This window comes from Betta splendens, chromosome 21 (assembly GCF_900634795.4).
Source record: "Betta splendens chromosome 21, fBetSpl5.4, whole genome shotgun sequence".
Lineage (NCBI taxonomy): Eukaryota > Metazoa > Chordata > Actinopteri > Anabantiformes > Osphronemidae > Betta > Betta splendens.
Window position 1 is genome coordinate 15,775,625 of NC_040899.1, and position 11,633 is coordinate 15,787,257.

At 42.6% G+C, this 11,633-nt stretch overlaps 1 protein-coding gene across 4 annotated transcripts; it reads left to right on the plus strand.

The window, feature by feature from the left end:
* The first annotated feature begins 170 nt into the window (after nt 1-170).
* Nucleotides 171-9,745, plus strand: stat4 (signal transducer and activator of transcription 4). Of its 4 annotated transcripts, XM_041068904.2 has the most exons (24): nt 171-316; nt 398-526; nt 959-1,094; nt 2,894-2,992; nt 3,512-3,604; nt 3,697-3,775; nt 3,922-4,007; nt 4,084-4,235; nt 4,371-4,529; nt 5,187-5,279; nt 5,360-5,419; nt 5,523-5,543; nt 5,940-6,033; nt 6,153-6,197; nt 6,279-6,362; nt 6,438-6,536; nt 6,760-6,895; nt 7,000-7,052; nt 7,166-7,260; nt 7,590-7,726; nt 7,827-8,018; nt 8,108-8,150; nt 8,616-8,721; nt 8,831-9,745. In XM_041068904.2, exons 2-24 carry the CDS (start codon nt 399-401, stop codon nt 8,852-8,854), a joined length of 2,214 nt encoding a protein of 737 aa, XP_040924838.1. In that variant the 5' UTR covers nt 171-316; nt 398; the 3' UTR covers nt 8,855-9,745. The 4 variants fall into 4 exon arrangements, with proteins under 4 accessions (XP_040924838.1, XP_040924839.1, XP_055361017.1 ...); XM_041068905.2 differs by lacking the exon at nt 171-316 and having other exon boundaries at nt 393-526; XM_055505042.1 differs by lacking the exon at nt 171-316 and having other exon boundaries at nt 393-526; nt 7,169-7,260.
* The last annotated feature ends 1,888 nt before the right edge of the window (nt 9,746-11,633 follow it).

Genomic DNA, 11,633 nt, shown 5'->3' on the forward strand with positions numbered 1-11,633 from the left:
AATAGGTTGTTACATTTGTGTTTAGGCCTTTCATGTCTTACATGTCTAACGATGAACAAGTGAAAGTAGAATGTAGTGTGACGCCTCCGCGCCGGAGGTGTGATTACCGGTAAATCGCACCTTTCTCTGTGATTGACTGGGTGAGCTGGTTTCTCGAGAATTCACGGTAAAGCTTTTTCTGGGGAGGAGCTCACTTCCTGAACAGATGCACAAAAGCGAAAGTTAGAGGCAAACAAGTGCACATGGTCAGTGAGAGCAGCGCAGGGACGCTTCATGTAACAACAAGAATCTTTTAATATCATTATCATATTTAAAGGTAACGGACCACAGCGTAGGAATTAGAGGCGATACGTCGCTTAGTATTTACCGGCTGATCCGTGCTCTGTCTGAACCGCAGCATGAGCCAGTGGAAGCAGATCCAGCAGCTGGAGATCAGACTCCTGGAACATGTGGACTACCTGTATGATGATAACTTCCCCATGGACATCCGACAGACTCTGGCCAGCTGGATCGAGTCCCAGGACTGGTGAGTCTGACTCTGTGTCAACCAAGTTTAAGTGATTAGATTATGTTCAAGTTAAATAGTAAAACCTGAGGTGCTTTCTCTGACTTCAACCCCAGCAACATAAGGATTAAACGTCTTGATACTGGAAGCAAGTGAGAAATGTGTTGTTCTAATTTGGGAGGACTGAACCGACTATGATGTCTGATAAGCCGGATGCTGTTCCTCCTCTGCCTGCCAGATGTTATCACACAGTGTCAAAGGACACTTATGTATAATCTGCACATGATGCCATTGCCTACGTTCTGATTAGGCGTAAAGGACTAGGTTGGCATCTGATGCTTCATGTTAGAGTGATGATGACGTTAACGCAGTCAGTTGTGGAGGTTTGCATGCAGAAACGAATCACTGGGCTTTACACTTATTCTTGATTGGATCGTGGGTTCTGTGTTTCAGGGACACGGCAGCCAACGACGAGTCAACGGCAGCGGTGCTGTTCACAAACCTGCTGTCTCAGCTGGAAAAGGCTCGCTCCCAGGAGCAGAACTTCCTGCAGAGACACAATATGAAAATGATACAGCAGCAGCTACAGGTGTGTAAAACTCCCCCTTCGCTTACAACAGTAAACAAGAGAGATGGCATATAAAGAAGTATATGCGAAAAATGCATATGTTGACATATTACTTTCTAAAAGTTGAAAAAACTTTTTCAACTTTGAAAGTTGAAAGTTAGAAAAAATAAGGAAATCTAAGACAGTGAAACAGCAGCTTGCAGCTTGCTGGAGGAGGAAGGACTCCAGCAGCAGCACGTGTGTGGTGAGGAGAAGTTGTTTGGTGGCCTGTGTGTAGTAGGGCTGATGGGGAAGTAGGCGCTTTCAATGCGGCAGCACTTTGAAGGTGTCACCGGCCCCTTTACTGGTGCAAACTAGAAAACAGCTACCGTTGTTGAGTTACTCAAATGTCAGGTGGCTTGAGCAAAGGTCACATCAGGAACCTGTTTGACAGATGGACTAGTCCGTTCATCAACAGGACGCTTGCTGCTACAGAACAAGCATAGAAAAGCATTAGGAAGCTGAACGCGCAGCAGCAAATTTTGATATTAACGTGTTGCATGTGTCAGTGAGCTCGGGTCCTGGAGCGGGACAGGATGTTTGGTTGAGATCAGTGCACACACGTCACAAGCATTGGTGCATTTTAATTCTGGAAAAGACACATACCTTTGCAGAACAAACCCGTGAGGCTTCACCACTGTTTCCTGTACGCTATGTGTGTGTGTGTGTGTGTGTGTGTGTGTGTGTGTGTGTGTGTGTGTGTGTGTGTGTGTGTTTCATATCACAGTTAGGTCAACAAACTTATGTTTGAGGAAGCTGTTACTTGTGTGGGGTGGTTAGAAGCATATGTGGCTTATTATTGTTGTTGTGAGGTGTGAATGAAGTTTGCAAATGAACTGTATGCAGCACTAGAAAGATTCAACATGTGTCTGAATGTGCTGTCGATGTATTTGTCCGGTGAGACAACTGAAAACCCACAGACGTTCATCAGCTAATCAACATGTTGTTGGGTGTTTGTGTGTCTCACAAATTCCCCAGCAGGAGGGAGGAAAACAGATCACTGAGCAAATGATTCATATTTAGAAACGTTAAATCTCGTAGCTCATGTCATGAAAGTGAGTGTGTAGGAGTGTGTTGATGCATCTTCAGTCAACATTCTGGCAATGATGCTGATGATAGTCACCGCTGGAGGTGGAGTGAAAGTTTCCTCTTCCCACAGAGGGTTTGGGCTTTTCTAGGTGTTTTGTTTGTGCTGATCTATAGAAGCTTTATGTGCAGCAGCTGCAGCTCTGGAGGCAAACAACTTTTTGATTGACTGAGGCAAAATGTTGATTTGGGTCATTGTTCTGTCACTAAAGTCCCATAAACTGAGTCACTGCCACAGTCCCACCTGACTCAAGGACACGCTGAGTGACCATAATCGTCTTCTGCTGCTGTGGACAGCGTGACGCCCACCATCACTGGCCTCCAGTATTTAGGGCTGAGTTGTGTTCTCTTGTGTTTTAAATACGCCAACATTCAGGACATAATATTATAAATTTTTGCCTCTTGTGTCAGTTATAAATTAGGATCACACTCTTTCCTGAATCTTCCAGATGACTCAATTTAACATCAGGCTAATTATAAAACTGGTTCTACTGCAGAGTACCTCATTCAACTCCACTCTGGAATGAGTCCTTCTCCAGAAAAACCGTAGCTTCATATGATGAGTCTCCTGATGAAACGTGTTTTTCTGGTTAGAGAGAAAACCAAACACTTGGTCCGAGCATTCTATGTGAAAACATTACCAACCAAAGTCTCCATCACTGTATCTGTGTGTGTGTGTGTGGGTGGCCTCACAGGTTAAATACATGTCCAACCCTGCCGTGATGGCCAGAGTCATCTCCAGCTGCCTGAGGGAGGAGCAGCGGATCCTTTCCAGCGCCTGCACGCAGGAACAGGTTTGTGGCCCTGTCTCTCTCCATGGGAAAGTCCCCAGCGTTGCCTAGCGATGACAGCTGCTACCAGGAAAGATCCACCTGTTCCTGGAAATCCGTGTGGAATTACACAACCTGCTTATGCTCATCGTTGAACATAATAGTTGAGGTTTAACTGTATTTTTGTGGCATTGTTCACAAACAAGTTCTTTTATTAATTAAGCAAACAGTAATACATAAAACACAAGCTAGCAACTTTTAACATAGTTCAGTGGTTTTGCTTTAATGTTTTGCTTTAAAAACCCAGCAGCAAAAGTTCAGAAAGAAACATTTGACCAAACTGTGTAGACTGGTTGAACTGAACAGCAGCTGGTTCATTCTATTGTTGTTTCAAACTTTATTTTCAATCTTTATTTAACTGTGATTTCAATGTCTAGATCATATACATAGGCATTGGTCTTTGAGTTTAATAATAAATGTTTGATTTGTATGTTTAAAATTCCAGTCAACTGAAATCAAATGACTAAAAGTCTTTGTGAACAGGGGCCACTGGAGAAATCTTTGCAGAACTCAGTGGCGTTTGAGAGGCAGAAGAACATGGACAACAGAGTTGGAGTCATCAGGGCCAACGTGCAGGTAAACACACAGACTCAGCACAACCAAACTAAAACAATACAGTTTCAGGAACGATTAGGTGAATTTAAATGATGGTATCCTTTGTGGTTTAGCTGATGGACCAAGCTGTGAAATACATCGAAGACATGCAGGACGACTTTGACTTCCGCTACAAAACCCTGCAGTCTCGAGGTGAGACCTGTTGTCAGGCAACACACTAGTGGAAAGAATGCTGCAGTAGAGTAAAACTAGAGTAACTGTGTGTGTGTGTGTGCGTGTGCGTGTGCGTGTGCGTGTGTGTGTGTGTGTGTGTGTGTGTGTGTGTGTGTGTGTGTCAGAATCAACCGATAGAAACTCTGACACCATGAAACAAGAAGTAACAAGACTGCAGGAAATGCTGAACAGGCTTGACTTTAAAAGAAAGGTACGAGTCATGCCAAGCACAAATCACAAGGTGTCCAAGCTGCCTCACTGACACCAAGCATCTCATGGCCTCACAGGAGATCGTGACCAAGATCGATGTGGTGATCAAAGAGATCGACGACCTGATGACTTCTCAGCTCAACCCTGAGCTGCAGGACTGGAAGCGCAGACAGCAGATTGCTGCCATTGGGGGTCCGCTGCTGACTGGCCTGGATCAGCTGCAGAGCTGGTAATGAGCTGCATGCATTTTCAGTACACCAGCTGACCTGTCCAGCAACCTCAACACTGCTGCTGCTGGTCACACATATGAACCATGACGCCTCTAACTCAGAGTCCCCACCTCTCCTCACCTCTCCCCTCTCAGGTTTACTCTGACAGCTCAGAGTCTCTTCCAGATCAAGCGTCAACTGGACAAACTAGGGGAGCTTGTGGTGAAGGTCACCTATGAGAGCGACCCCATCCCACTACAGAAACCCCAGATGGAGGAACGAGTGAAGTATCTGATCTATCACCTGATCAGGAGGTACAGTGACCTCCACATCACACAGCAGACACATGGGGGGCAACTGGGCCCATGTTCAAAGGAGCCACTGGCCAGTCCCAGCTCTCAAGTATTCCCCCTACTGTATACTACACCCATAATATACCAATACCACATCTATACTACACCCATACTATATCTATATTACACCCATAATATACCTATACCACATCTATACTACATCTATACTACACCCATACTATACCTGTACTACATTTATACTACCCTCATAATATACCTATACCACATCTATACTACACCCATAATATACTTATACCACATCTATACTACACCCATAATATACCTGTTCTAAATTTATTCACTGCCCATACTATACCTATACTGCACCCATAATATACCTATACCACATCTATACTATAACCATACTATAGCTATACTACATATATACTACTTATAATACCTATTTTAAGGTTGGGGTAGCAGTGTAGCTTATTGGTTTTGTAGATTTGTAACTTGTGCAGATCACAGACCAAAAACTAGGTGGTTCTGCATGTAATGCACGAATCACATGACTTCCTCTTGTATGTGCAACACATTGGTCTTTACAAAAGGGTGTTAGAATTAATGCATGATGGCCTGAAAACTGTGTGAAGAACATGAGGTGTGGTTGGTTTTCAGCTCCTTTGTGGTGGAGAAGCAGCCGTGTATGCCCACACATCCACAGAAACCTCTTATCATCAAAACCGGCGTCCAGTTCACCACCAAAGTCAGGTATGGTTTAGAACCTGGGATCTTTACACAAAGTCTATATTTTTTTTGGTGATGAAAAGCTGAGCCTTGTTCTCTTTCAGGCTTCTGGTTAAACTTCCTGAAGTGGATTATCAGCTGAAAGTAAAAACAACGTTTGACAAGTAAGATTTTTAGAGTGAAACCATAAATGAATTATTGCGTCTTTGTTTGTTTGGATCTGCACTAATCTTTAGTTACATGTGTTTGGTTTGTGTCTGTCTCTAGGGACCTCCCTCCTGGCAGAGTGTGAGTACAACACACACGGAAGCAGCGTAGCGTTGTGGTGGCAGGCTTGAAAAATAGTGGCCAACATTATCACATATATATGCAAGATTACAGGCACTCATTATCTCCTGTGGGTCACTGGAGGCAAACAACATATGCACACTCACACCTACAGAGGATTTAGACTTTCCAGTCAACGTAATTGCATGGATGAATTTACTCTTATGTATTTTGTACATACTGTATAGGTCAGTAAGGTCATGACCTTCTATGACCTTTTTGAGAGATGCTGCTGTGAAGCACAAAACATTCATGCTGTAATAGTATAGTAACAACATCACCTTTTTTTACCAAGTGTAGGGTTTTTCTGAGGCCTTCTTCACTGAATTAACCATTTTTCCTGCTTCTCCTCCTTAGAAGTCGTCAGTTTTTCATCCTGACCAACAACACTAAAGTTATGGACATTGAGGACTACTCCAACGGCTGCCTGTCAGTGGAGTTCAGACACCTGGTAAGACAACTGGACCACTTTCTTTCACGTACAGAGCATGAGCAGAGCACTGTGACTTCTCAGGTTATGCTTTGGTTTTACTTTGCCATTTTTACTGACATAGAGCTTTTATCTTCCAGCAGCTCAAAGAAAAGAAATACATAAATGGAACAAAAGGCAATGAGGTAGGATATTCTGCTCTGTCTTATGCTGAAAGGTTTTATTAATACAGGTGAATTCAATTGGAGATTCTTTTGGCCTTGCAGGGTCTGCTCTCTGTGACTGAGGAGCTTCACTCCCTCAGTTTCGAGGCCTGCTTCACCGTGCAGGGCCTCACCATCGACCTGGAGGTGAGACCTTCGTAGGTCGCTTCAGGGCTCCGAGTGTGGACTCGACATGCTCACCCTGCGTCTCGTTTCTTTCAGACGTGTTCTCTGCCCCTTGTGGTCATTTCCAACGTGAGCCAGCTTCCTGGAGGCTGGGCCTCGGTCATGTGGTACAACCTTCAGACGGACGAGCCGAGGGTGAGCAAACTGATTCTGAGTAGTTTACAGCTACAAAACTGTGTAACGTAAAAATAGCTCATGATAATCCTATACTAAATATGTCTGCTAGCAGTTCTACCCAGTCTAGCTCATAAGCTGTTTTAGTTACAGCTTCTAGTTCTACTACTACTTCATTCATTCAGGTCGACCCTGTGTGATGTCTAATGCTTCATCACAGCATCCTCCCTCATCTCCTTCACAGAACCTGGGGTTCTTTGGAAACCCGCCTCAGGCCAGCTGGAGCCAGCTCTCTGAGGTCCTCAGCTGGCAGTTCTCCACCTTAGCTGGCCGAGGCCTCAACAAGGAGCAGCTCAGCATGCTGGGAGAGAAGCTTTTTGGTATGTTCCCCAGCTCTGTGGGCTGCGAGTTGGCACAATAAAAGACTTTAAATGTGTTGTTGGATGCGTGTTTAGATGTGAGCGGTGTTTCCGTGTTTGTGTAGGTCAGCATGCATCCTGCAGTGACTACCAGGTGTCATGGTCCAAGTTTTCCAAGGTATTAAACGACTGTTGAATGTCTCATCTGGAGATTCCACTTCATAATCTTTAATGTCATCCATAAATGTTAAATGTTGCAGTGTGGTGTTTTGTGTGTGGTTTTCCCTCAAGGAGAACATTCCAGGGAAAACCTTCAGTTTCTGGATGTGGCTGGACTCCATTCTAGAGCTCATCAAGAAGCACCTGCTGCCAGTCTGGAATGAGAAGTAGGTCACAAAATATTTTATCTGCCCTTCCGTGTTTGTCAGCTGTGTCAAAGCAGATAAGCTAAACAAGGAATGAGGAAAAATGTGTCTGAGGTTTGTCAGGGCTATTTAACACAGGCTTCTTTCCTCAAGTAAAATAATGGTGCCCCAGTATAATTAACTGATCTGAGGGAGGGTTTTAGTCACTTCTTCATCTAACTGCTCCAGGTTCAAATGCCAAATAAAATAAAACTGTCCTACAGCGTCTGAATAGTTAGTCTTATTCGTCCGCTTCGTATTTTCTCCCCCCTCACTAACGGGGTGCTTCTGTCCTTCCGCCATCCTTGTAGCTACATCATGGGTTTTGTGAGCAAGGAGATGGAGCGCACGCTGCTGAAGGACAGGGAGCCTGGAACCTTCCTCTTACGCTTCAGCGAGAGCCACCTTGGAGGAATCACGTTTACCTGGGTGGAGCACAGTGAGAACGGTGAGCTCCGTCTGCACCGGGCAGCTGGGAAGAAGACTCAGCCAATCAGAGAGCACGGTTATAAACGGCTTCTAAACTGGGACCGTGTTCTTTCTAACAGGAGACGTGAAGTTCAACTCTGTCGAGCCGTACACTAAGAACCGTCTCAGTGCGCTCCCGTTCGCTGACATCATTCGAGACTACAAAGTGATCTCTGATGGGGTCGTCCCAGAGAACCCGCTCAAGTTCCTCTACCCAGACATCCCCAAAGACGAGGCCTTCGGACGGCTGTACAACAGCCAGCCAAGCAAAGGCAAGCGCTGCACAAGCATGTCTTCATAGTCTGAAGTAGTCTCTGACTCCTGACCAGCTCTAATCTGTCATGTCCCTCTTCATTTGCAGTGTATCCGTACATCCCGTCCATCCTGATCCCCATCTCAGTCTGGTAAGTTTGCTAAAACTAAATCTGTTACAATCAGGAAAAATAAGTTTGTTTGTTGCAAAATTAGCTAAAATTAGTGTCCAGTTACAGTTTAAGGAAGACTAACAAAGCTTCCTGTTATGAACAGGATGTAATACCAGGTACAGTAGAAACTAGTGCTCAGAGGTGGCGGTTGAAGCCAGGCACAGGCTCAGAGTTACAAAACCAGAAGATTTTAATTTTTAAAAATACCTTATAGTTAAGTTAATATTAAAAATCCTCAAAGATCTAAGGAAACAAACAAAACCACTGCATGGGCAGGAAAACTAAAGCTAGTTAAACAAGGAGAAACCAATTTAAACAAAAACCCAAACCAAAAAAAAGTGTCAAAGTTAAAGAATGAGAAGAAACCAAGCAGTGAATGACAGTGAGCGTCTGTATCTGACAAACAAGGGAAGCTGTGATTCTCACCCTTGCCTTTTGTCTCAGCTCCAATTCAAGCAGCACGCCTCCTTCCTGCCAGTCTCCTGAGCCTCCAATGACCCCTGGGGAGTTCAACATGCTCAACGAGCATCTCTGCTTTGACATTGACACGGTCAGTCCTCCATTAATGAAAGGATTAGCTGCCTTTTTAGGCAGAAGGTCTAAATCACTGTTATTCCTCCACGTTCTGCTGCTGATGCTGTTCATCTTTCACTTTGCAGATGAGTTCACCTTATTCAGAGTAAAGCCAGATCAGCTGAATCCTGTCCAACAGGAACCTCGGCATTTGCCACCATGAATGCTTTTGTGGTCAGAGTCTCCATCTGTTTATGATTATTGTTTTTTTTTATTTTTCTACATGAGAAATGCCTGTTTATTTTACTGTTTGCTGTATAACTGTTTTTATATGAAACCCATGTTGTATATAAAACAATTTAAGAAATGTTAAATTAGCAATTTACTGTTTTGAATGTATCCTGCAATTATTTTCTATCTATCTATTCATCTTGTCCTTATTCTTTCTGTAAGTGGTTAAAGTTGCATATCACACTATTCACAATGCAGACACTGATTCATAAATGTGGTTGGCTCAGTTGCCACCTATCGCCCATGTGTGGCAGTGTCAAAGCTTTCATTTTGAAGACAGGCGGAAATACATGGTCTATAGCTCACAGCTGGCAGCTTGACAACTGAGCCTTCCTGATTTACAGGGAATCACGTGATTCAATGATTCAATGGAAGCAGGCTGGAGGCAACTTCCTTATTTGTTTTTTGCAGAGATAAATCTTATCCTCATTTTTTCTGCAAGTTCTTCAAAACATTGTGAGTTTAATGAAATTGGAGTCTGTCATATTTTATAAATAACTCAAATAATAAAAAATGTTAAGTAGGTTCTTCATTGTGTGTAAACAACAGGAAGAGTACTACATGAAGCCCTAGAAATGATTCAATTGTGTAAAGCCTGACCACAAGCATTTTACCATGACAGCCCTGCAGAGTGTGGTTTAATTGATGCATAATGGTTTGTTATAAAGTCAATGTTATAAGGTGTTATAAAGCTTTTATGAGTGAATATGTTAGTCATATTATCCTCAACTTTTTTGATAATTTAAATTATTAAATATTAATAAAATATGCTTTTGAATTTAAATTTTTTAAAATATGATGCATACATTTTTTCCACACATACTGTATATGTAGTTAATTCTTCCAGTCAACATTAACAGTAAATATGCCCGAATGTCTCTTGGTTGACAATAACTATCCAGCACCCACTGAAATGCTGATTTAACCCCTTCATGCCAACTGCTTAATAAAAAGAGAATGTAAATGTATAATGTATAAATAAACAGAGTGAAGTAAAAAAAGTGACTTCAAACCAGAACTTGGGGATAAAGTGAGTTTACTCACTCAGGCTCCTGGGTTAATGTAGGTGCTGAGCTTATCACTTTGGAAAATAACTAAATATTTTTCAAAATCAGTTAACATATTACAGATGTAGTAAGAATTGCTGACTGATTTATAGCTGACAGGTACATAGATATACTCTCAGACTGTAAACAGATGAATGTGTGTGTGTGTGTCTGTGCGTGCGCGTGTGCGTGTGTGTGTGTGGCCAACTTTAACTGTAAATCTAAAAATATGAAATATGATTGTCTGTGTCCTGTAAGCATGAAATATGAAAACGGACACAACTGAAAGCATGCCATACATCTGTCATTGCATGGTATCAAACTAGAAACACTACTCATAGTTAATCTTTGCAATACACAGATTCAGATTTTACTTTAAAGTAAAAACTAGGTCTTCCCTTTAAGGAAATGGACAGTAGACAAACACTTAGTGGGGAGATGAGACTGAGGTACCAAAGAACCATGGGCCAACTGCTGGTTGTCTGCTTACAGTAGCTAACCTACTTACATATACTAGATGTTAAAAGAGAACTGTAAATGTCTGAAACAAACATATTTCACAGCTTCTTACTATATTTTACTTTTTCTATATTTTTAAATGCATGTGGGTCTTTTCTTACCCATGAGTCACTTGAAACCTGATGTAGAAAAATAAAAGCTGCCCTTGTTCATAAAGTAAAACAGGAATATGTGTATGTAATGTAATATATGTGCTATCCTGGGTTTAATTGGGTGGACCGGGGTTCCTCTCTGTGTGGAGTTTATGTGTTCTCCCCATGTGCTTTGGGGAGAAGAGGCTGGTGTAAAACCACTTCAAGTCTTTTATTATTATGATTATCACACTTTTTACAAAGGCCTGCTGGAGAGTTAGGTTGGCCTGAACTTTGAACCCTTCACTTCCCACACTAATGCTTTACCAATTGAGCTACCAAGACACCAACCAGGTTTGTTTTCTGTCTGAAAGGAGGCTTCTATTGTTATGCTTATCTAAGCTTGCTTAGAAGAGTCAAATTGAAAACAGCTCCTGAAGCGTGCAGACTTGACACACACCAAATCCAAGTGCATATGGCCAAATATATACAAAGAGAATCTGTGAATTAGGTACATTTGTGAAGTCCAATTCTATGGGGTGCCAAATGTAAAAGTAGCACCTATAACTAGTTTTCTCACATTTAACTAAATGACACAACATGTTTTCTCACATTTAGTTAAATGTGCAAGTCTAAATGTAAATGTTAAATATAAATGTAAATGTTAAATATAAATGTAAATGTTAAATGTTAAATGTTAAATGTTAAATGTAAATGTTAAATGTTAAATGTTAAAGTCCCTGTTCCCTGTTCCCTGTCCTGTTCCCTCTCCCTGTTCCCTGTTCCCTGTCCCTGTTTCCCTGTTCCCTGTTCCCTGTTCCCTGTCCCTGTCCCTGTTCCTGTTCCCTTTCCCTGTTCTGTCCCTGTTACCCTGTTCCCTGCCCTGTTACCCTGTTTGGCCGAGTGTCCCTGCCTTTCATGAATGGGCAAGTAGACTCCATCCCTACCCTCAAACAGCGCTGGAACTCAAACACGTCAAACAGTACGCATAGCTCCGCCCACATCTGACTCTTGATCGGTGC